This window comes from Asparagus officinalis, chromosome 5 (genome assembly GCF_001876935.1).
Source record: "Asparagus officinalis chromosome 5, Aspof.V1, whole genome shotgun sequence".
NCBI classification, from domain to species: domain Eukaryota; kingdom Viridiplantae; phylum Streptophyta; class Magnoliopsida; order Asparagales; family Asparagaceae; genus Asparagus; species Asparagus officinalis.
This window is the reverse complement of record NC_033798.1, coordinates 100,312,465-100,334,836: the sequence shown is the minus strand read 5'-3', so window position 1 is coordinate 100,334,836 and position 22,372 is coordinate 100,312,465. Positions and strand designations below refer to the sequence as shown.

Below are 22,372 nucleotides of genomic sequence, written 5' to 3'. Positions count from 1 at the left end.
GTGGCGTTGGTTGTAAATTCTAGGGAGAGGTAGTAAATCCAAGCACTTGAGGAAGGTGACGCGGGTAGGCTAACACTTAGAAAAGTGTATTGTGTGATTATCAACGTGTGATTTGTAAACATTATCAGTAAGCGTTAAAAACCGAATTGTGTAGCTTTTTGTGATTAGTGGAGAATCTCCTCGAGGGTGAGGAGCGGAGACGTAGGTCGAGGATGACCAAACTCCGTGATCATATTATTTATTTGTGTTTGGCATTGGTGCACTTATCATTGTCTCATTGTTTATATCCTATTGCTCATTGTATATCCTTGCATATTTTATTAAATATCACATTGTTAGGATATATCAGTTAATAAGTTTTTATTTGGCATCGATATCGGATTAGATTAGCAATTATCCTATTCACCCCCCTCTTGGGTAGTTTTAACTTTTTCCCGCCTCTCGTAGGCGCAAACTTTAAGTCGCATAGGTCAATGTGAATCAACCCTAAAGGTTCAGTGTTACGTTCAATTGAATGAAACGACCTCTTAGCATACTTTGCTTCTACACAAGTTTTGCACTTATGTATTTCATCCATGTTATGTTTTGGAATATGTCCTAGATTGGATAAGTTCCTTAAGGACTTATAATTGACGTACCCTATCCTAGCATGCCACAAAGAAAGAGACTTAAGCAAATAAATAGAAGACTTGTCTTTATTATTAATCATTTTTGGGTACAAGTACACGGACTTCTTGTTCACAACAGCATTTACCTTGAAAAGGCCATCCAACATGCAACCCTTGCCCACATAAACCCCACCCTTAGTGAGTATAAATTTGTTAGATTCAAAAACCATTTTGAAGCCCTTCTTACTCAACACTGAGCCTGATATCAGGTTCTTCCGGATATTTGAAACATGCAGCACATCGTTTAGAGTCAAATCCTTTCTGAAAGTCCACTTCAAAATCACCACGCCCTTTCCCTTTCCCTCAACCTTGGAAGATACTGAGTTTCCCATAAAGAGATTCTCGTTATGTTCCAACTTCTGGTACTCAACAAACAGCATTCTGTTCGAGCAGATGTGTTTGGTTGCTCTAGTATCGACCCACCAATCTTTACAATTGGTTGTCAGGTTCACTTCTGAAACAACAGCAGAGTGGTGCATGCCAACCATATAAGAGGAGATGTGGTCAGTCATATTGACCTGTGGCTGGTTCTTGTTCTTCGGAGGGTTGCGACACTCGTTCGCCATATGTCCAGGATTGTTGCACACAAAGCAAGTACCCTTGAAGAGTTTTGCGCCTTCCTGGTTCTTGCCCTTGTTCCCCGAGGGTTTCTCATTCCTTTTTTGTTTATTGAAATTCTTGGAATTGGAGCCCTTCCCCTTGGATTCTTCAACCATATTTGCTTTTGCCTCATAGGAGTTCTTGGAACCCCTCTTATCAGCTGAGTGGTTGTCCTCTTCGATCCGAAGATGGACTATGAGATCCTCCAGACTCATCTCCTTACGCTTGTGCTTCAGATAGTTCTTGAAATCTTTCCATCCAGGAGGTAGCTTCTCAACAATAGCTGCAACCTGAAAAGATTTAGACAAGGTCATACCTTCAGCTTCAATCTCATGAAGAATGAGTTGGATCTCCTGGACTTGGCTGATCACAGCCTTTGCATCCACTATCTTGTACTCCAGAAATCGTCCCACGACGAACTTCTTCGTACTGGCATCCTCAGTTTTGTACTTATTGTCGAGACTTGCCCAGAGTTCCTTAGCCATCTTGAATGGACTATACACATATTGTACATTGTGTCCTCCAACGCATTCAGGACATAGTTTCGGCAAAGTAAGTCTCCATTTTTCCATGCATCGACCGCCAGAAACATTTTTTTACACATGCACAAAATTAATTAGTAATTAAAATAAAATTACTGGTCTACTGTTTGATTAAGAGAGATCAAAGATCAGTGATCAAGATCTCAATAGAAATAGAAATAATTACTGAATATAACCGGATGAAAAAAAATATAATTTGTCTTAAATCAATAACTAAAATCAAATTGAATAAAATATTCCTGAAAGAACTAGAATTGTTGAATAATTTGATCAAGATTGTTAGTTTCGTAGTAAATAATTTAGTATTAAATCAATAATCGAAATCAAATTGAATAAAATATTCCTGAAAAGAACTGTTAGAAAAAGCACTTTCTGTAGGAGAGAGAAAGAGCTAGAATTGCAGGAGTGAGTTACGTCAAGTGACGAATCTCCTTAAGACAAATTACGCCCCCTGCTATAGTGCTTACAGGATGATCGGACGCTGTCTCCCAAAATACAACACTCCTTCACAGCTTCAAAGAAGCACTTCTGCAAAGCTGTACTGGCGAACCAAAGCTAACTGTGCCTTCCACCACTAGACTGGAAAGGAAAACAAATGAAAGAAGAACGAACACAAAATTCAAATCCCTCTTAAACACACTAGATTCAATGTTGAGTGAGTTGGGAATGAGATTTTGGGTTCCTTTTATAGGGACTATTTGTCTTTTGAAGACATCTCTTCACCAAAGGACACACTCATTCGGAATAAAAAGAAGTGACTGTTCGGGTTCAAACAAACACAAACCGAACAGTTGCGACCCTTCGTGATTAGATGCTCTCATTAAACTTTAGTTTTGATACATTTTTCGACTTGAATATCTCATTTATTTGGAAACCGATTTGGACAAGTGAGTATACCAGATTCATTGCCTTTGAATGAAGAACGCGTTCAAACTCACTCGCATCCCATTTAGGACAGTGGGACCCACCAAAAAGTTTAGCTCAATTTGCCCAAAAATTCACTTGGAAAAATCCAAGTTTCCCCAACAGATTTAAATAGATAATTGAGATTATTAGTTAACAAGCTAACATTTTCATTGGAAAAGAATATATACAATCAGAATAGAAGTTTGGAGATTTATTCACAATGAAAATTTTATTGGAACTCTATGTATGAGAATACTCCATGCTGAGAAGGGCTTGAAAAATTAATTGATTTAAATATAAAGATGAAATGAATACATAATTTATGGGGAAAAGGAAATTTTCATATAAAGTACTCCATTTGCAATAGTCCGTGATACAGTGCTATAGATTGTTGAGTGGAAAGAATTCGAAATAGTTAAATAGGCTAAGGTTTAAAAAGAATCTAATATTTATTAAAAATAATAAATATTTGCCTACCTGTTTCATTTTATTTTGAGGTATCTTTAATGATAATTAAGTTTACGGGATTAAACCAAAAATAGGATAAAAAATCATCAAAAGTAATATAACTAATAACTAAGAAAAAAATCCAACTAATGGTTTCCAGAAATACTAGAAACATCAAAACTATAAATTAATTCTCAAAAGGGATCAATATGCACTTTTTCCCTCTTGTAAACGGTTCTGAGTCCTAAGATGTGGCAACCAAGGGGCAGGCCCCTCTACGGGGCTCAGATCCATCTGTCACATGAGCGCTGTTCTGTCCCGGGCATTCTAATATAATGCGTATTTGCGTTTGACCATAGAGGCAACAAAGGAGTGCTAAACAGAGTTTATTTGCAGTTGTACAAATACAATATCTAATCCATAATAATAATAATAGTAATAATAATAATAAGGGAAAATCCTCTTTTAACCCAAAGTTTTACCCCAACTTATTTAAAAATCCACTCACTTTTCAAAACATCAATAGACCCATTATATCACATCCCACTTATTTTTAAACCCAAATGTACAATACACCCATTATTTATACTGTATTTATCCAATAACTTGAAAAATCCTAAACTACCCTTTATCCCCAAACTCTCCCTCTCTCCTCCTTCAACTGAGCCCAGAGCTCTCTTCTTCCTTCCTATTCTCCTTCAACCACTACCACCAACCTCCTCCTCTCCCCTCCCTTCACTTCCCCTCCTCCCTCAAGCTCATCAACCTTTGTATCCACCGCCCCCTATCTCCCCTCGCCGCCACATCACCCACCACCGTCGACCTTGAAGCAGATGAATAGCCCACCAATGATTTCGACATTGACTCCCTGTAGTTCGCCCATCAACCTGAAGCACTTGTCATTGCCGCCAGTGGACGGAGCTTGAGGAGCACTCGGAGTAATGGCGGAGGTCGAAGACCGCTTGGCTTTGTAAGGAGCTGCTTTCGCATAAGCCGACGACGATGGTGAGGATCCTTGGCGCTCAAAGGAAGTGGGTTCGGCAGAAGGAGGTGGGTTATGTTGTTCTCCATTGCAAGTCAGGTTAGTTCAACTCTTTGCCCACCACCTGTTCGTTGAATTTACGCTTAGTGTTCTCTCTTATCAATATTTGATTTTGATGATTGTTGGTTACTCAAATTCTAATTTATTGTTCTGTCATTCTAAAATCTCATGAACCTGCAACTTGCAGCCTGTCCGTGATCTCTTCAAAAAGAATGCTGATGCTAAAAAACTATTGGAAAAAGTGAAGGTAACATTTACTTGATGCTCAATTGCTCATAAGATCTGTACATTCATGAGATATCAACCATGACTTACATAACTGTGGTTCCTCTCTGGACATTATGTTTTAAAATTAGAACTATAGTTCTTACTTGCATTTATGAATACAATTTTCCTTGGAGTTGATGATTGATGTGAAAATCCACCCTCTTTTTGCAGGCGTACAGAGTTACAAGGTGATTATTCTTACTTGTTGGTGTTGGGAATGGTGACGAGTTGCAACATAAAAATTCTAATTTTCTTATTGCTTGGTGGTCCTTCAGATTCTTATTGTTCTTGTGGGTTTTGATAATTTGAAGCATTACGACATCAAAATCGATATTACTTTCATGTATTTTGATTTGGAAATGCACGATAAGTTAGAACTGATATTACATAAAAGCTTATAGATGATTCCTTTGAAAGTAGTATGAGGCCTCTTATGCTAGCGTTTCTCGATATTACTTTCATGTATTTTGCTTTGGAAATGCACGATAAGTTAGAATTGATAGTTAATAAAATTTTCTTATCATGCAATCATTAATTGTGGCATTTGTTTGTGCAGGAGCGTAGATTGCAACATTTTCATGATGGGATACATATATTCCATCATCAATGGCACACATTCATTCATTCATTCAACAGAATATGAACTTCTAGGAGGAAAGATTGCGATTGCATTTGTCTCGGAGAAATCAAAAAATCTACTAGAAAATATTGTAATTATTGTGCATGTTGTAATCATGAATACATTGGTTTCAGAACTAAATGTGGATTGAGTATGAAAACATGTTTCTTTATTGAGGAATAATTAGAAATTGGATAGTCTGGATAGCCTTAAAGTAGTAAACTCCGAAGCGCCTCATCTAGAAGCGTAAACATGTCAGCAGTTGCTAATTGCTTGCTTCGGATATTTGATACGATAATGTTATAAGGGCCACGAGTGGTTATATATCTATGAAATGTTGTAATCAGTTATTTTTTTTGAAGCATATATAAGGGCCACCAGTGGTTATATGTCTATGAAATGTGTTTCAGATCTTGTATTTTGTATCAAATGTGTACATTCATAGCTCATGGTATTGTTCTATTCCAAAACTAGTGATATTGGATAATTTTGCGATATTTGGTTGATGCGCAACATTTATATAATAGCACCTTATCGATAAAATATAGCACCTTATGGTCTCTGGAAATTCAGCAACTTATTGCGTTGCGATAAACCAAATTAGTTTTTTTAGGGCCATGCAAACACTCAAGGACCTACGTTATGTGTCGCGTGACCAATTATCCACCTCGACGATGGGTCCTCGCTCAATTTTCCAGCTTTTGGCAAAGTATAGCACTTTATGAGAAAGTATAGCAGCTTATTGATAAAGTATAGCACCTTATGACAAAGTATAGCATCTTATGGCAATAGTATAGCACCTAATCGATAAAGTATAGCACCTTATGGCCTCTAAAAATTTAGAAACTTATTGCGATAAACCAAATTAGTTTTTTAGGGCCATGCAAACACTCGATAACCTACGTTATGTGTCGCCTGACTAATTATCCACCTCGACGGGAGGTCCTCGTGCAATTTGAAGCTTTTGGCAAAGTATAGCACTTTATGGGAAAGTATAGCACCTTATGGCCAAAGTATAGTACTATATGGTAAAGTATAGCACTTTATTGGCAAAGTATAGCACCTTATTCGCAAAATATAGTACCTTATGCTCTCTGAAAATTCTGCATCTTAAGTTGTCTAAAACCAAATCAGTTTTTTTCACCGCAACGCAAACACTCGATGACCTACGTTACGTGTTTATTGACCAATCATCCACCGCGACGGGGGGTCCTCGTGCAATTTTGAAGCTATTAGCAAAGTATAACACTTTATGGGAAAGTATAGCACCTTATGGCCAAAGTATAGCACTATATGGCAAAGTATAGTACTTTATTGACAAAGTATAGCACATTATTGACAAAGTATAGCACCTTATGCTATCTGGAAATTCTACACCTTAAGTTGTCTAAAACCAAATTAGTTTTTTTTACCGCAACGCAAACACTCGATGACCTATGTTACGTGTTTATTGACCAATCATCCACTGTGGCAAGGGGTCCTCGCATAATTTTGAAGCTTTTGGTAAAGTATAGCACTTTATGGGAAAATATAGCACCTTCTGGCCAAAGTATAGCACTATATTGTAAAGTATATCACTTAATTGGCAAAGTATAGCACCTTATTGGCAAAGTATAGCACCTTATACTCTCTGGAAATTTTGCACCTTAAGTTGTCTAAAACCAAATCAGTTTTTCTCACCGCAACGCAAACACTCGATAACCTACGTTACGTATTTATTGACCAATCATCCACCGCGACAGGGGGTCCTCGCGCAATTTTGAAGCTTTTGGCAAAGTATAGTACTTTATGAGAAAATATAGCACCTTATGACCAAAGTATAGTACTATATGGCAAAGTATAGCACTTTATTGGCAAAGTATAGCACCTTATTGGTAAAGTATAGCACCTTATGCTCTCTGGAAATTCTGCACCTAAAGTTGTCTAAAACCAAATCAGTTTTTACACCGCAACGCAAACACTCAATGACCTACGTTACATGTTTATTGACCAATCATCCACCGTGACGCGGGGTCCTCGCATAATTTTGAAGATTTTGGTAAAGTATAGCACTTTATGGGAAAGTATAGCACCTTATGACCAAAGTATAGCACTATATGACAAAAGTATAGCACTTAATTGGCAAAGTATAGCACCTTATTGGAGAAGTATAACACCTTATGCTCTCTAGAAATTCTGCACCTTAAGTTGTCTAAAACCAAATCAGTTTCTTTCACCGCAACACAAACACTCGATGACCTACGTTACGTATTTATTGACCAATCATCCACCGTGACGGGAGGTCCTCGCACAATTTTGAAGCTTTTGGCAAAGTATAGCACTTTATGGGAAAGTATAGCACCTTATGGCCAAAGTATAGTACTATATGGTAAAGTATAGCACTTTATTGGCAAAGTATAGCACCTTATTGGTAAAGTATAGCGTCTTATGCTCTCTGAAAATTCTGCACCTTAAGTTGTCTAAAACCAAATTAGTTTTTTTCACCACAACGCAAACACTCGATGACCTACGTTACGTGTTTATTGACCAATCATCCACCGCGACGGGAGGTCCTCGCGCAATTTTGAAGCTTTTGGTAAAGTATAGCACTTTATGGGAAAGTATAGCACCTTATGACCAAAGTATAGCACTATATGGTAAAGTATAGCACTTTATTGACAAAGTATAGTACCTTATTGGTAAAGTATAGCGCCTTATACTCTCTGGAAATTCTGCACCTTAAGTTGTCTAAAACCAAATCAGTTTTTTTTACCGCAACGCAAACACTCGATGACCTGCGTTACGTGTTTATTGACCAATCATCCACCGTGACGGGAGGTCCTCGCGTAATTTTTAAGCTTTTGGCAAAATATAGCACTTTATGGGAAAGTATAGCACCTTATGGCCAAAGTATAGCACTATATGGTAAAGTATAGCACTTTATTAGCAAAGTATAGCACCTTATTGGCAAAGTATAGCACCTTATGCTCTCTGGAAATTCTACACCTTAAGTTGTCTAAAACCAAATTAGTTTTTTTCACCGCAACGCAAACACTCGATGACCTACGTTAAGTGTTTATTGACCAATCATCCACCGTGACGGGAGGTCCTCGCGCAATTTTGAAGCTTTTGGCAAAGTATAGCACTTTATGGGAAAGTATAGCACCTTATGATCAAAGTATAGCATTATATGGAAAAATATAGCATTTTATTGGCAAAGTATAGCACCTTATTGGTAAAGTATAGCACCTTATGCCCTCTGACAATTCTGCACCTTAAGTTGTCTAAAACCAAATCAGTTTTTTTCACCGCAACGCAAACACTCGATGGCCTACGTTACGTGTTTATTGGCCAATCATCCACCACGACAGGGCGTCCTCGCGCAATTTTAAAGCTTTTTGGCAAAGTATAACACTTTATAGGAAAGTATAGCACCTTTTGGCCAAAGTATAGCACTATATGGCAAAGTATAGCACTTTATTGGCAAAGTATAGCACCTTATTGGCAAAGTATAGCACCTTATGCTCTTTGGAAATTCTGCACCTTAAGTTGTCTAAAACCAAATCAGTTTTTTTTATCGCAATGCAAATACTCGATGACCTACGTTACGTGTTTATTGACCAATCATCCACCGTGACAGGAGGTCCTCGCGTGCAAATACTCGATGACCTACGTTACGTGTTTATTGACCAATCATCCACCGTGACAGGAGGTCCTCGCGTAATTTTGAAGATTTTAGCAAAGTATAGCACTTTATGAGAAAGTATAGCACCTTATGGCCAAAGTATAACATTATATGGTAAAGTATAACACTTTATTAGCAAAGTATAGCATCTTATTGGCAAAGTATAGCACTTTATGCTCTCTGAAAATTCTGCACCTTAAGTTGTCTAAAACCAAATTAGTTTTTTTCACCGAGGTGGATAATTGGTCACGCGATACATAATGTAGATCATCGAGTGTTGCATGGCCTAAAAAAACTGATTAATATACACAAACTGAGTAGCCAATACAACTTGCTCAGTGCTTATCAAGTTCATTACAGATTATCACTTCTCATACAATTATCACTTGCACATAACATTGAATGAAATTAATCCATGAAGACACTATGGAAATAATCCAAAATCACCACTATCGAAACGTTGTATACATTTCTACTAGATACATTTCTACTAGATACACTGATAAATTTCTAATAGAAAATTTTATACAACACGATACATTGGATAGTGCATTTGATACAATATACACAAAAATCATCTTTATATACATAATATAGAAAATTTCATACAACACGATACATTGGATACTACTTAGTACATCATATTGCAGGCTGTATAGTTGATTTGCCGTTTAGGTTGCAATGTGACAGCAATGCGAAGATCTGATTGAATGCCAAGAGTGGGAGATTCTCTCATGTATTTGATTGAAAAGTTAGTGTGCATTGACGAATGGTTTCTGATTGAGCGGTAGCTATGTATTACGTTAGGATCCCTTTTGTCATTCCATCAAACACCTTCTATGCATCAACCTAGTCACCAAAACATAGATATATATGAGCAAAATTGTTATGCACATATCATTTTCTGAAGCATAAGCTTGATAAGAATCCATTAATTTATAAGAACAAGACATCTTTAACAAGCTATTGCCAAAAAAACCTAAAATTTCAAAAGTTAACATATAGTATTGGAAAACATACAGTATTGGAAAATTCAAAATTTCAAAATGTTAACAAGCTATTGATGTAGGATTAGTGTCTACTATGAGGAGAAATATTAATGGAGGAGAGATTTCTCAAGAAGAGAGGGGAAATTAATGGAGGAGGGAGAGAAGGAGAGAGTAATTGAAGATGTGTACCAAATTAAGGGTTGGTGAAGTGGAAGAGCAGCCCACCATTTTCTCCTTCCATTGTCGCCATTGATGCTCTGCTGTTAGAGGTGATCAGAAGAAGAGAGAAAGAGAGAAGAAGAGAGAAAGGGCAATAATGAGTTTTTCAATTTTGGGAAAAATACAGTATAAAGTTAGAGAGGTATAATAGACATTGGGTTTAAAAATAAGTCATATAGGTACAATGGATTTATTGATGTTTAGAAAAGTGGATGTGTTTTTAAATAAGTGGGGGTAAAACTTTGGGTTAAAAGAGGATTTTCACTAATAATAATAAAACCTATTTGTCCATAAATAAACAATGGGATCAAAGTACCGCTAGCGTGTAGGGCATCCTAAAATCTAGGATCTCTAAGATTTGTAAAAGATGAAAAAAAAAGGGAATCATGTCTGCTTGGTAACGGGGACAACCTCGGAGTTTCCTCCGTCCTCTGCTACATCCTGTATATATCAAAAGGAGGACGTCCTAATCGCCTCTTCCTTCACCCCCGGAAAAAGAAAATGATAAAAAAAAAGAAGCAAATCCTTCACTTATTCCCTTTGCTTCGTACCTAAACTACAGCCTTGTGGCTCGGCAAACCAAAATCAGCTGGTCGGGCGCAACCAAACATGCATTTCTCAACTTGCTAAGCTTCTAATTAATATATATAATTAATTAAACATGAAGAAGATTACATGGTACGCGACATGATCTTGCAAGTATATATATAATTTAATTACTAACAACATAGCTATACAATTTCTTGATCTGATTATACTCCTCCTACGCCTGCCTCACTCGGGATACCTTCCGAACTTCCTCCGCTACCTAAAACAAAGAAGCGCCCGTATCTCTATTTCTACCCGGCCGAGAGAAATTAATTGTAGCTTCTTAATTTCTTCTCTCTACACCGCAGGGCTTGTGTACGGCTTTTGCTTGCTGCTGCTAGAGCAGGTGCAGTTGGCCCTGTTTTCGGATATCGCCTGTGTAGGGGAAGAAGAAGAAGAAGAAAAAAAAAAGCAACAAAAATTATCAGTCGATCGAGCGTGAAGAACACGAATAAAGTCGTGGTTAGTGCGGGGTTAGAGCTGGGAGGAAGTTGTCCTCTTGTTCTATGCAAGTATATATATACCTTGACCTGCTTTTGTAGTTCCTTGATGTAGTCCACGGCCAAATCCAGCATGTCTGCGGTGTTCGTTTGCTGCACAGTGAGAACAACACGATCAGGTCATCTTCATCCACAGCCGACAATTCACGTGAAAACATTATAGGTTAGTTGCAGAGAGAAACCACCCACGGGACCGCTGTTTTTTAACTTGCTACATTTCTGGTTTTATTTTTATATTTTTTTTTCATATCCCTGGGTACTGGGTAATTTTTTTTATTAACATTTCACTCTCAAATATATATATATTTTTAAAAAAAGATGGTGGCTTCCAGAAATAGACCACCTTAGGATAAAAGAGTAAAAATAAAAATAAAAATAAAAAAATATCCCTGTAATAAGTCAACCCGCAAAAATAAAGCTAGGGGGGTAATAAGCTGAGAACAATGATATGACACGGAGTTTGTCACGTAGGCCTCTCTACACTAGAGTCAGGGGCAAGCCCCGTCCCTGTTTTTGGGAGATCGAGGAATTCGACCAGCTTCGGCTGATGGCAAATCTTAATCATAATTTGCAATCATTAATCTTGATCCCATAAAGCCGTCCAGTTGACAGACCTCAAAATAATTAATGACCGGGTTCGCTCGGTTGAAGATGCAAGCTGTAAGATGGAGAAGAGTTCGTTAGGTGCTGTGGGTGGTTCTCGAAGTACCTTATCCATATTGGGCACAAGTTCTTGCAGCTTCCTCATGCGTTCACTGATCCGGGTCCTCCTCACCTAAAGCACGTCAGATAGATTAATTAGTTTAATTGACTTTCTAACCCAACAGCAGTTCATATACACCAACAACCCATCGAGCCCAAGCAGCTAAGGAATGAATGGATGGATGGGTAAGTTACCCTTTCCGCGATACTCCGGGGATGAGTAGCACACCCTCGTTTAGCTCGGATCTTGCAGGGAACCGAATCCTGAAACTGCAGGAACTTCTCCATGGCCGCCACCTCCGACGACGTCTTCGGAAAGCTGAACTGATGACTCAGCCCTCCGTTTCTCACCTCCCCACCGTTCTATACATACATACACACACATTCCGCAAATTAATAAAGAGCATTAATTAATTAATCCAGGTTTTGAGATTCACCGTCCAATCTAACCAGACACAAATCAGCACATACAAAAAAAAAAAAAAATTCCCTAAATCCAAATTCAACGTACCTGAGTCTCGGTCGGGCCCTCCCTATGCCTCTTGAGACCAGGAGGAGGAGAGGAGAAGTTACTGTTGTCCGGCAGTAGGGCGGACTCCTCCCACGGGGAGGCTAAAGGATGACGGGACGGTGATGTCGAAGGAGGATGACGACGAAAGACCCTTCGTTCCCATTTCTGTATCCAGCGGCGATCCCCCTCATGACCCCATATCCTACCAAAAAAACAGCGACAGAACATTTTTAACGACATTACAGCAGGGGGATCGACAAGACAACAAACACAGATCTACCCGATTTCTTTCTATTTTGATCCAAACACAAAACTAGACTCTCCCTCCTCTCGTCAGCTAATAAATAAACGTTCGAAGGTATATATACACACACACACACGCGCGCGTATTACCAGTTTTCTACGTTGACGTTCGAGAAGAGGCGGCGGTGGCGAGCTTGCTGTAGATCATGATGAGGTCGTCAGCTGTTCCCGCCGCCGCAGCCCCACCGGCACCGGCGGCTTGCCCTTGAACTGATCGCGCGTCCATCGCCATCGACGACGTCCACATCTGATGGTACATCACTCTGTGAAGCTTGGCGGAAGGAAAAGCCTCGATGCCCCTCTCCCTCGCGCCGCTGACGTCGGCGGAAGCGGGAGAGGCGGGGAGAGGGGAGGGTAACTGCGATGGATCCTCTGCAGGGCCGCCCCAGTGGACGGCGAGAGGAGGTTGGGCATCGGCGCACATAGAATCTCGCGAAAAACATCGCACTCGCCGCTCTCGCGGAGCTCGACGGACGAGCTGCGAGGAAATCTTCGCATACTTCGCCGAAGAGCGAGCTCGGCGCTGATCGGTACCGGATAAGGCCGGAGCTCATTTGGTTGTTCAACGCCGGAGGGAATGGAGGGTTAAGATCTTTCGCCGCAGCCGGAGGAGATCCGTACATCTGTCAGCTTATTACTATTATTAAAAAAACAAAAAAGAGATCACTAGCTAGCTTTAGCTGCTGCTCAGATCTTGGCCATTAGAAAAGCTGAGACCAACCAAAGAGAGAGCTTTCTTTCAAGCTTCGCTTCTTCTCTCTATCTCTCTCCCTCGAAACTATTATTACTGCGCTCCAGTATCAGGGATCAGCTACGATCCTTTCTTTCTTTTTTTTTTCTTTTTTTTTTGTGGCTTTGTGCTTAGCTTTCTCTTCGTTTTGCCTACCTTTCTCTTCTCCCTTTTCTACTCTTTTATCTCCCTCACTAAAGAATAAAAGTTGGAGAAAAAAAAATTCATTATCAGACTTGCTTCGTCTCTTCGAAGCACCGAGACCAAGGAAGCGGTTTAGGCCCTTTTATATTGACAAAGAGACAGCCGCGGGGAAATAAAAAAAAAGTTAATTAATTAAATAATTAATTAGCGACGCGAGCTCTCACCACATCCACTATTTATATAACTGACTGACGATTATACCCCTGATAATTTAAGATAATAACGGTTGTGCCACTGCTCGGTAGAATCTTCGCTATAGCGTTGGAGGCCGGGGAATTGTCGAAGATGCCCCCTCTGTGCATATATCTGTGGTCCTTTTTTATAACCACCGTCCGATTAGTTATTGTGAGAGAGGAGGCGAACGGAAAACACATGGAAGAATAAAGAATAACGGATGCTTTTAGGATGGATTATAGCTTTGTTGTCTTGTTTTTAAAATGGATATTTTTCGGTTATATTGAGAAAATATGATGAGGTTTGATGTCATCTCATGGACCTTAATGTCCGAGAATGGTTCCGCTCTGCTAATGATTTACTCAAAGAAAAAATGACAAAGCATGTAAGCAAAATGAAAAGTAGAAAAGAGAATGGCAAGCAAGATGAGCGCGTTACTCCATCTTGGAATACGTCGGTACTATCAGCTATGATATGTTGATAATTTAAAATGTGAGGAGTCCAATGTATCACTTTTATGTGCTGCAAAAAGTCTAGATTCTTGTGGTGTTAGGGACACATCAGCTAATTTAGTGCATAGATTTTGTTGAAGTTAATAAACTTGACTTTGAAAATTGTATACCAATGTTTTAAATGTCGGTCGATAGACCGACATTATCAGCGATTTATCAGTTTTGGGAGTCTTCTGCTATGATAAGTTCAATTCTAAAATTGGTTATTGTTTTTGGATATCTATCACCGATAATGCGGCGATAAAGTGAGTTATCGGCCGAGCTCAAAATCGGAATTATCGGCCTTTAGTTTGAGTTTTGATTTTGAGCAACAAGAACCTATATATTCAATGCATTTTAAACCCGACCTGACCTGAGTTTCTACCATTGACTAGTGATCCTAAACAAAGTTATTTACATTTTGGTATGTTTATATTTCATTAAGTATGGTTAGATTACATTTTAAAAAATATATTATATCATGTATATCACCAACCGGTAATGTCACTCCGATAAATACTACTTATCCCCCGATATATCTCCGATATGCGCTATCCGATATGGATTTTGGTCGTCCAATAACTCCCTGATAACCGAAATTTAAAACCTTGTTGTATACTCAAGTATGAATATTTTTATACATAATAATATTGTTAAGGATACTATGTCAGTATAATGTGAGATAGAAAGAAAGGATTGGAAAGAAGTAAAATCAAGGTTGGAATAAATATTAGGCTAATAGTACTTCTAACTTTAGCTTTTTGGTAAAAAAAATGGTTCATAGCCTATATTTGAGCCTCATTAAGGAGGAGCCCGATTTCTCCCCAACAAATATCTTGACGTTCATTGATCAAGACATCAATTACAAAAGGGAGCGGTATAAGGAACTATAGCTTGTTTACATAAAGGTCTAACACATAGGAAGATACATTAGTAGAAAAACAACCAATCTAGACGACACAACCTAGACGAAAAAAATTTCCGTCTAGGTTGAATCAAACTAGACAAAAAATTTCCGTCTAGGTTTTTCCGTCTAGTTTGACAAACTAGACGAAAATGTCAAACTAGACGGAATTTCGTCTATGTTACTTATCAATCTAGACAGAATTCTGTCTACATTAATAAGAAACCTAGACAGAATTCCGTCTAGGTTGATCAACCTAGACGGAATTCTGTCTAGATTGCCTGGCATCCAAATACACCCCCCCCCCCGGCTTTAATCTCCTCACTCTCCCTCTCACCTCTCTTGTCCCTCTCTCTCCTCTCTCTCGCCGACCTACCCCTTCCCATCGCCCCTCCAACTTCCCTCACTCCCTTACCCATCCCTATTCCCGTCACACCCCACTCCCCACTCCCCCACTCCTTAGCGCCCCTCCCCACCCTCTTCGCCCTCTTGCCCCCTACCCCTTCTCCCTCCTACCCTCCCCTTCCTTAGCCGGCACCTACCCCCTCATCTCCCGCTCCTTTGTCGTCCCTTCCCTACTCCCTCCCCCCTTCCTTAGCCGCCCCTCCCTCCCCTCCACCCCCCTCCTTAGCACCCCGCCTCCCTCCTTACCTCCTCTCCCCTCCCCTACCCCCTACCCCTCCAGCCTACCCCGTCGCCCTCCACCCTCCCTCCCCCTCCATTGGTCGCCTCCTCCCCCCTACCCCTCAGTCCCCTCCATCCCCCTTACCTACCCCCTTCCCCTCCCTCCTCCCTTCACATTTTACCCTCACCCCCTTCCTCATCTCCCCCCCTCCCCCTCCTTGGCCACCCCTCATCCCCCTCCTTAGCTCCTTCCCCCTACCCCTTCCCTCTGACGCCCTTCCTCGACTGCCCCCTTACCCCTCCTCTTCCGCCCCTCCTCACCGCCGCCACCCCGCCCCTCCCCGCACCCCCCGTTCCCCCAGCTTGCCTCACTTCACTTTAATTAAAAAAGTCCTAGCTTTCCAGCAGTCTAACTGTGACCACCGACGCGTCTGTTGTTTCATCTGCTTAAAAGGTATGATTTTTCTACTGAGTTTTAGAATTTTTAATTTTATTATTATTTATTGTTGAATTTAGTTTAAAAACTCTAATTTATGATAAAAATAAGCGAGTTCAATTCCTAAAACCCTAATTGAAAAAATATTAGTTATGAATTAACCCTAACTCAACTACATGTTAATTCATTTGAACAACACTAGTAATCATAAATTTAATTAAACAATTATAAACCCTAACTCAATTAAGTTCCATTCGTGTTATAAGTAGGTGTGATTATTTAAGTTTGTGATGTGATATGTGAAATAAAAAATTTTAAAAAATAGAGTGATAGATAACACATTATAATATTTTTTATAATGTATTATAATCCAATTTAGGTGAATGAAAAAATAACGTTATCCCTAGACTTCCGTCCAATAATTACATCCAATTCTTTGAACTTATAATATATGATATACGACTCAGATTTGGTTAGGAGACGAAGTTTTCTCTTGGAAATAAGCGTTTATTTTATATTATACGAATAAAGAATTGGTACTAAAATTCATAATTAGTGGATCTATCCTTCTCGGACGGGTTAGGAATATAGTAGTACATATATCCAACTTTGTATACTTTGTATATTTTCATTCTTGAAAGTTTTGGCAATACGTATTCGTTATTCTCCGTGTATAATAAGCGTATGTTGTTCTGTGTTTCGGGCTATTGCTGATACGCATAATAACATCCGCACAATATACAGGGAGAACAGTGGGTTGGTGCTGCCGAAATTTTTAAGAAATAAAAATATACAAAGTATACGAAGTTGGATGTAAGCACTACTATATTCTTAATGGATAGAAGCCTTTCTATGATAGCCGCTAGATTAGTGTAATTATTTTCTACGTACATTTTATATATTTTTTATGTAGATAAATATTCATATTGTTAAATGATATATGAAAGTATGTTTGATGTGTGTTAAATGTATAAGAGTCATGGATGTACTAGTAGTTGTGAGATTAATCGTAGTTAATAATAAATATAATTTATAGATGAGGATAATTCCTGACAAATCATGGATAGAATTCCCACGGTTTCATAGATTTTGTGACACATGATACAAGGAGGGATGTGACGCCTTCATGCGTTATGCTGAATGAATCCGAGAAATTTAAGAAGCGGTGCTATGTATTGTCCTTATTGTAGGTGTAGGAATATGAAGTTGCTGAATAGAAATGATATACTGATCCACCTAATAAAATTAGGTTATGATAAAAAAATATAAATATTAGAACTAGTATGGGGAAGGTATCACTGAAGATGAGGATCCAAATGTGCGTATTGGTACGTCAGTTGGCCAACGAATAGATAACACAGAAACAATGTTGAATGATATTTTTCCTCGACCTACAGAATATGATGTTGATGATAATGTCAAGGATGATATCGGAGATAAAAGTGAAGATGATATCAAAGTTGAAGATGAAGAGGTAGGAGATGTCCAAAGTACTGAAAATATTGATGATATGCATTCCTCCGTAGAAATAAAGTGAATAATGGAGCTACTAGAAGATAGTGAAAAGAACTTATATGAGGGATGTACAGAGTACTCTATATTTTCATTTATACTGAAACTCCTACATATTAAGATACTTAGCGGTATGTTAGATAATTATTTTGAAATGCTTCTTGATTTGCTTCGGACTGTAATTCCTGGAGTAGAGAATAGCAGACCCCAAATAACTTATCAAGCTAAGAAGATTGTCTCTGCTCTGGGTCTTGATTATAATAAGATTGATGCATGTCTAAATGATTGTATTTTGTACCATAAAGCCAATAAAGACCTTAAAGAGTGTCCAACACATAGAGTTTCTAGGTGGAAGCAACGCACAAATTCTTCAATAAGGATTACAACGGAGACATGGATAACACAGAAGAAAATTTTAGCCAAGGTGCTTCGATATTTTCCATTGGCTCCTAGATTGCGAAGATTGTACATGAATAAGGAAATGATAAAGAATATGAGGTGGCACAAGGAAGATCGAGCAGATGATGGTAAATTGAGACATCCTGTTGATGCTTTAGCTTGGAAGCATGTTGATAAAATTTATCCTCATTTTACCAAAGATTGTAGAAATATAAGACTGAGTCTATCAAATGACGGATTCAATCTATTTGGGGTAATGAGCTCTGGCTGGTCTACGTGGCCAGTTGTATTAATGCCATATAATTTACCTCCATTGCTTTGTATAAAACAGCCATTTATGATACTTTCATTACTGATACCCGGTAAGCATGTACCGGGAAATGATATTGATATCTACTTAGAGCCTCTAATTGATGAGCTGAAACAATTATGTGCTGAGGGTATTTTAGCATATGATGCCCATTTAAAATAGTTGTTTAGATTATGTGCTATTCTATTATGGACGATTAATGATTTTCCAGCTTATGCTAATCTGTCCGGGTACTCTACGAAGGGTAAGTGTGCTTGTCTTGTATGTGGTCCGGAATTTGAAGCTCTTCAATTACCACATAGTCGAAAGAGTTATTATTGGTTTAATCAAAGATGGTTTCCCTTGAGTCATAAGTATAGAAAATTATCAGCTATGTTTGATGGCACAGTTGAGAAGAGAATGAAGTCGCGTCAGCTGATAGGTAATGAGATTGTAAAATTACTTGAGGGGTTTCCAAAAGTTATGTTTGGAAAAAATCACTATTCTAAATTTAACCCGTTCAGAGTAAGAGATTACTTAAAGTCAAAAAAGCCATTGAAGCGGCGAAAGGCCCGAAAAATGCAAGTTGAGGACGAAGCCGAAAAATTACCTAGAGGATGAACTAAATTTAGTATCTTCTTTTAGCTACCTTACTAGCAAAATCTTAAAATCCAACACAATTTGGATGTCATGCATATTGAGAAAAATATATATGATAACATAGTATCAACTCTCCTACAAGATACAAACAAGTCGAAGGATGACCTAGGGCACGCCAAGATCTGACTATTTTGAATATCCGAAATGATTTGCAAGCTCAAGATGTTGGCCTTAAAAAATTAAAGTTATCTTCGTCTCGTGTTAAAATGTCAAATGAGGAGATACAATAATTTTGTAAAATTCTTAAATCGGTAAAGTCACTGGATGTTACTCTGCTAACATTTCAAATAATGTCCAGGTGTAAGAGAGAAAACTCTTAGGTCTGAAGACTCATGGTTATCACGTTCTTCTCCATCAATTGCCCCCTGTTGCAATTTCGTAACAATATAGAGAAAGAAGCGTCGAAGATTATTGTTGAGTATTCTGGATTTTTTAGAAAATTATGCTCTAAAGTCATAGATGTAGATGAATTTAAAAAACTTGAAGCCGAGGTCCGAGTTACTCTATGCAATATAGAAGTAATATTCTCCTATTTATTTTTTACAATTATGGTTCATCTTACCCAGCATCTTACAAGAGAGGCTAGAATCGTCGGTCTTGTTACTTATCGTTGGATGTATCCGATTAAAAGATAATTTACGATTTTTGTTATATTTATTAACTATATATGCATTTTTAAAATTACTGTGCTAATAATTAACTCTTCTTTTGATTCTAAGGTACTTGGGATCCATGAAACACAATGTTCCTCATGTATTGGGACAACGATGCCACCAAGGTAACTTTCATGAAAATTACTTTATAATTTTAAGATATTATTTCATTGCATATTTACAGATATTTTTTTAAGAATAAATCTATGAAGGGGTCAGAAAATAGAAGAGAGAAGTTGTATGACCACCACTTGGGCTCACACTCCTTTGCTAATTTGGAAGATGTTTATTGTCAGGATACAGTATATGTCATTTAAAGATTTAAATGATCTTAATGCTTAGTATGATTATGAAATCTCATAATTTATAATATGACAGGAAAAATCATTAATGTCGATACACTTGAGGGCAAAAGTGGCATATGGTACTTTCTGTGATAGATATAGGGGTGATGAGAAGAATCGGGATAAGATCAAGGCAAATTTCGAGTTGGTGGTAAGACTTATACATATCTTGAGTAGTATTATTAACTCTATTTCGTTGTTAATATTACGATGAAACGAAAACACAAATAATATGGTCTTTACCTTGAATTAACTATATATTTGTGCTTTAGGAGGGATTTGAGGCTGCATCCAATGAGGCTGCCTTAGTGTACATTTCGCAGGAGGAGGAACAAACCGAGCCGGACCCTCACATGCTTTCTGCAGAGGAGAACATCACTCTCACACAGAACCTAATAGGTCATAATATGTATGGATGGTAAAAAACCGAATCAATTTGAATACTACGTTCCTATTTATATTTGTTTAACATTATTGAATTCTAGTAATCATAAATTTAATATTTATTTCTCCCTAATAATAGGAGAGTAAGATATCCTCTGCATGGTGTTGGAGCTTCACCCGGCATAAGCATGAGATCATCCACAACATCCTCCACACCATCTATATCAATGAGATCAGCCCCAAGCAGCTTTTAGGCTATGACATTTTTCACATTTATCTTTGCGTATTTGATTAACAAGATTGACCCGGAGCTACATATTCAGGTGACTAATGAGATGACTTGAGTTGCGCTGACGGCGAACTTGATAGACGATCTCATGGGGTATGTTATATAATATTTAGACTGTGTGATTTTTTATAGCGCGTATGGTGGTATCATACGGATCATAAGCTTAATTGGCGATAATTCTAGTACTAGACAGAGCAGCACTCTGGCACTAGACAAAGTAGCGCTCAAGTACCTTATTTTTTCTTATATTTATAAATTCATTTTTATTTAATATGTTATCAAACACCACATAATGATTATTCAATTAAACATTCAGAGTGGAGATATTGGAGAGAGCAGCACCCATTCTCATAATCGGGATAGAGATACTGCTGACGACGATGATAGATGAGGTTTTTTTATTTTTAATGCAACAAATAGTTTTATTTGTTATAACACTATATTTATTCATGTCGTGTATCCTATCTTATTCATGTACATTGTTAGTATATATGCTGTTGGATGTATATATTAGACAGAATTGGTTGATGTATATTTTGGATTGGATGGTTGGATTTGTGCATTGTGTTGGATTTGATTATATTTGGTTTTGAATGAAATTGTTATAAATTTTGATTATATTTGGATGGTTGGATGTATTCATGTATACAATATTTATTGGATGTATTTATATATAAATGTAATTATATATGGAAACACAAATTGTAAATAAATTTTTTTACTAAAAAAATATCAACCTAGACAAAATTCTGTCTAGATTGTCATAATCAACCTAGACGGAAGTTCGTCTAGGTTGCCAACCTAGACGGATTTTCATCTAAGTTGGTAACCTAGATGGATTTACTACTTCCGTCTAGGTTGATATTCAACTAGGTTGATCAACCTAGACGGAATTCCGTCTAGTATGTCCTAACATAGACGGAATCAGACTAGACGGAGCAAAGTAGACGGAATTCCATCTAGGTGTACCAACCTAGACGGGAAATGGAGCAACCTAAACGGAAATTTCCGTCTATGTTGCTCATTTTTCTACTAGTGATAATAAGTTCAGGGGTTCGTAAATTTCATATTAACAGTACACACACCACCAACAACAACAACAAAGGATGAAAGACATCAATCAGTCTGGTGAAGAGTTGATACAAAATATTGGAGAGTAGACTTAATAATTCAATCAGTCTGGTGAAGAGTTGATACAAAATGTAGATAATTTCAATGTCACCACCATAAACTATTTGGAAATCTGAATGCATCTTGAAGGCGATCATGATGAATGTATTATATGCCCCTAATAAATGAATCAGAACACCAACTATTCAAAGTATCGAGTCTTGTGTTGGGGTTCCAAGGGCAAACACAAACGTTGGGAGAGAAGGCTAAACACAATCAAAATAATAGGATGAACACAAACAAATGAATTTTACATGGTTCGGCAAGTTACCTACGTCCACGGGGCAAGAAGGGGATGTGTTTTTACTAATAGAGAAGGAGAGTAAAAATAAAGATTATAAATTCACTCAAAATCTCTCAAACCAACCTCTAAAATCTCTCAAACAAAACCCTAACCAAATTGCTCAGAAAACTCTCTTTTCCGTGCAAAAAACAAACCCCTTTTCAACCTTACCTTAACCTTAAAAAAATGTGTGTTTCAATATATATCAAAACACAAACCAAATCAGAACAGAAAATGAAGCCCAGGACCAAACCCGATG

At 38.0% G+C, this 22,372-nt stretch overlaps 2 protein-coding genes across 2 annotated transcripts; one reads left to right on the top strand and one right to left on the bottom strand.

Annotated features, from left to right (window-relative positions):
• Positions 3,848-5,242, top strand: LOC109842244. The gene is made up of 4 exons (XM_020411145.1): positions 3,848-4,244; positions 4,393-4,452; positions 4,644-4,660; positions 5,029-5,242. The coding sequence occupies exons 1-4, from the start codon at positions 4,221-4,223 to the stop codon at positions 5,240-5,242; spliced, it is 315 nt and encodes a 104-aa protein (XP_020266734.1). The 5' UTR covers positions 3,848-4,220.
• On the bottom strand, positions 10,599-13,608 carry LOC109842243 (transcription factor APG-like). Its single transcript, XM_020411144.1, has 6 exons — positions 12,754-13,608; positions 12,265-12,466; positions 11,949-12,116; positions 11,761-11,826; positions 11,076-11,144; positions 10,599-10,926 (listed from the first exon to the last, which is right to left on the bottom strand). Exons 1-6 carry the CDS (start codon positions 13,188-13,190, stop codon positions 10,849-10,851), a joined length of 1,020 nt encoding a protein of 339 aa, XP_020266733.1. The 5' UTR covers positions 13,191-13,608; the 3' UTR covers positions 10,599-10,848.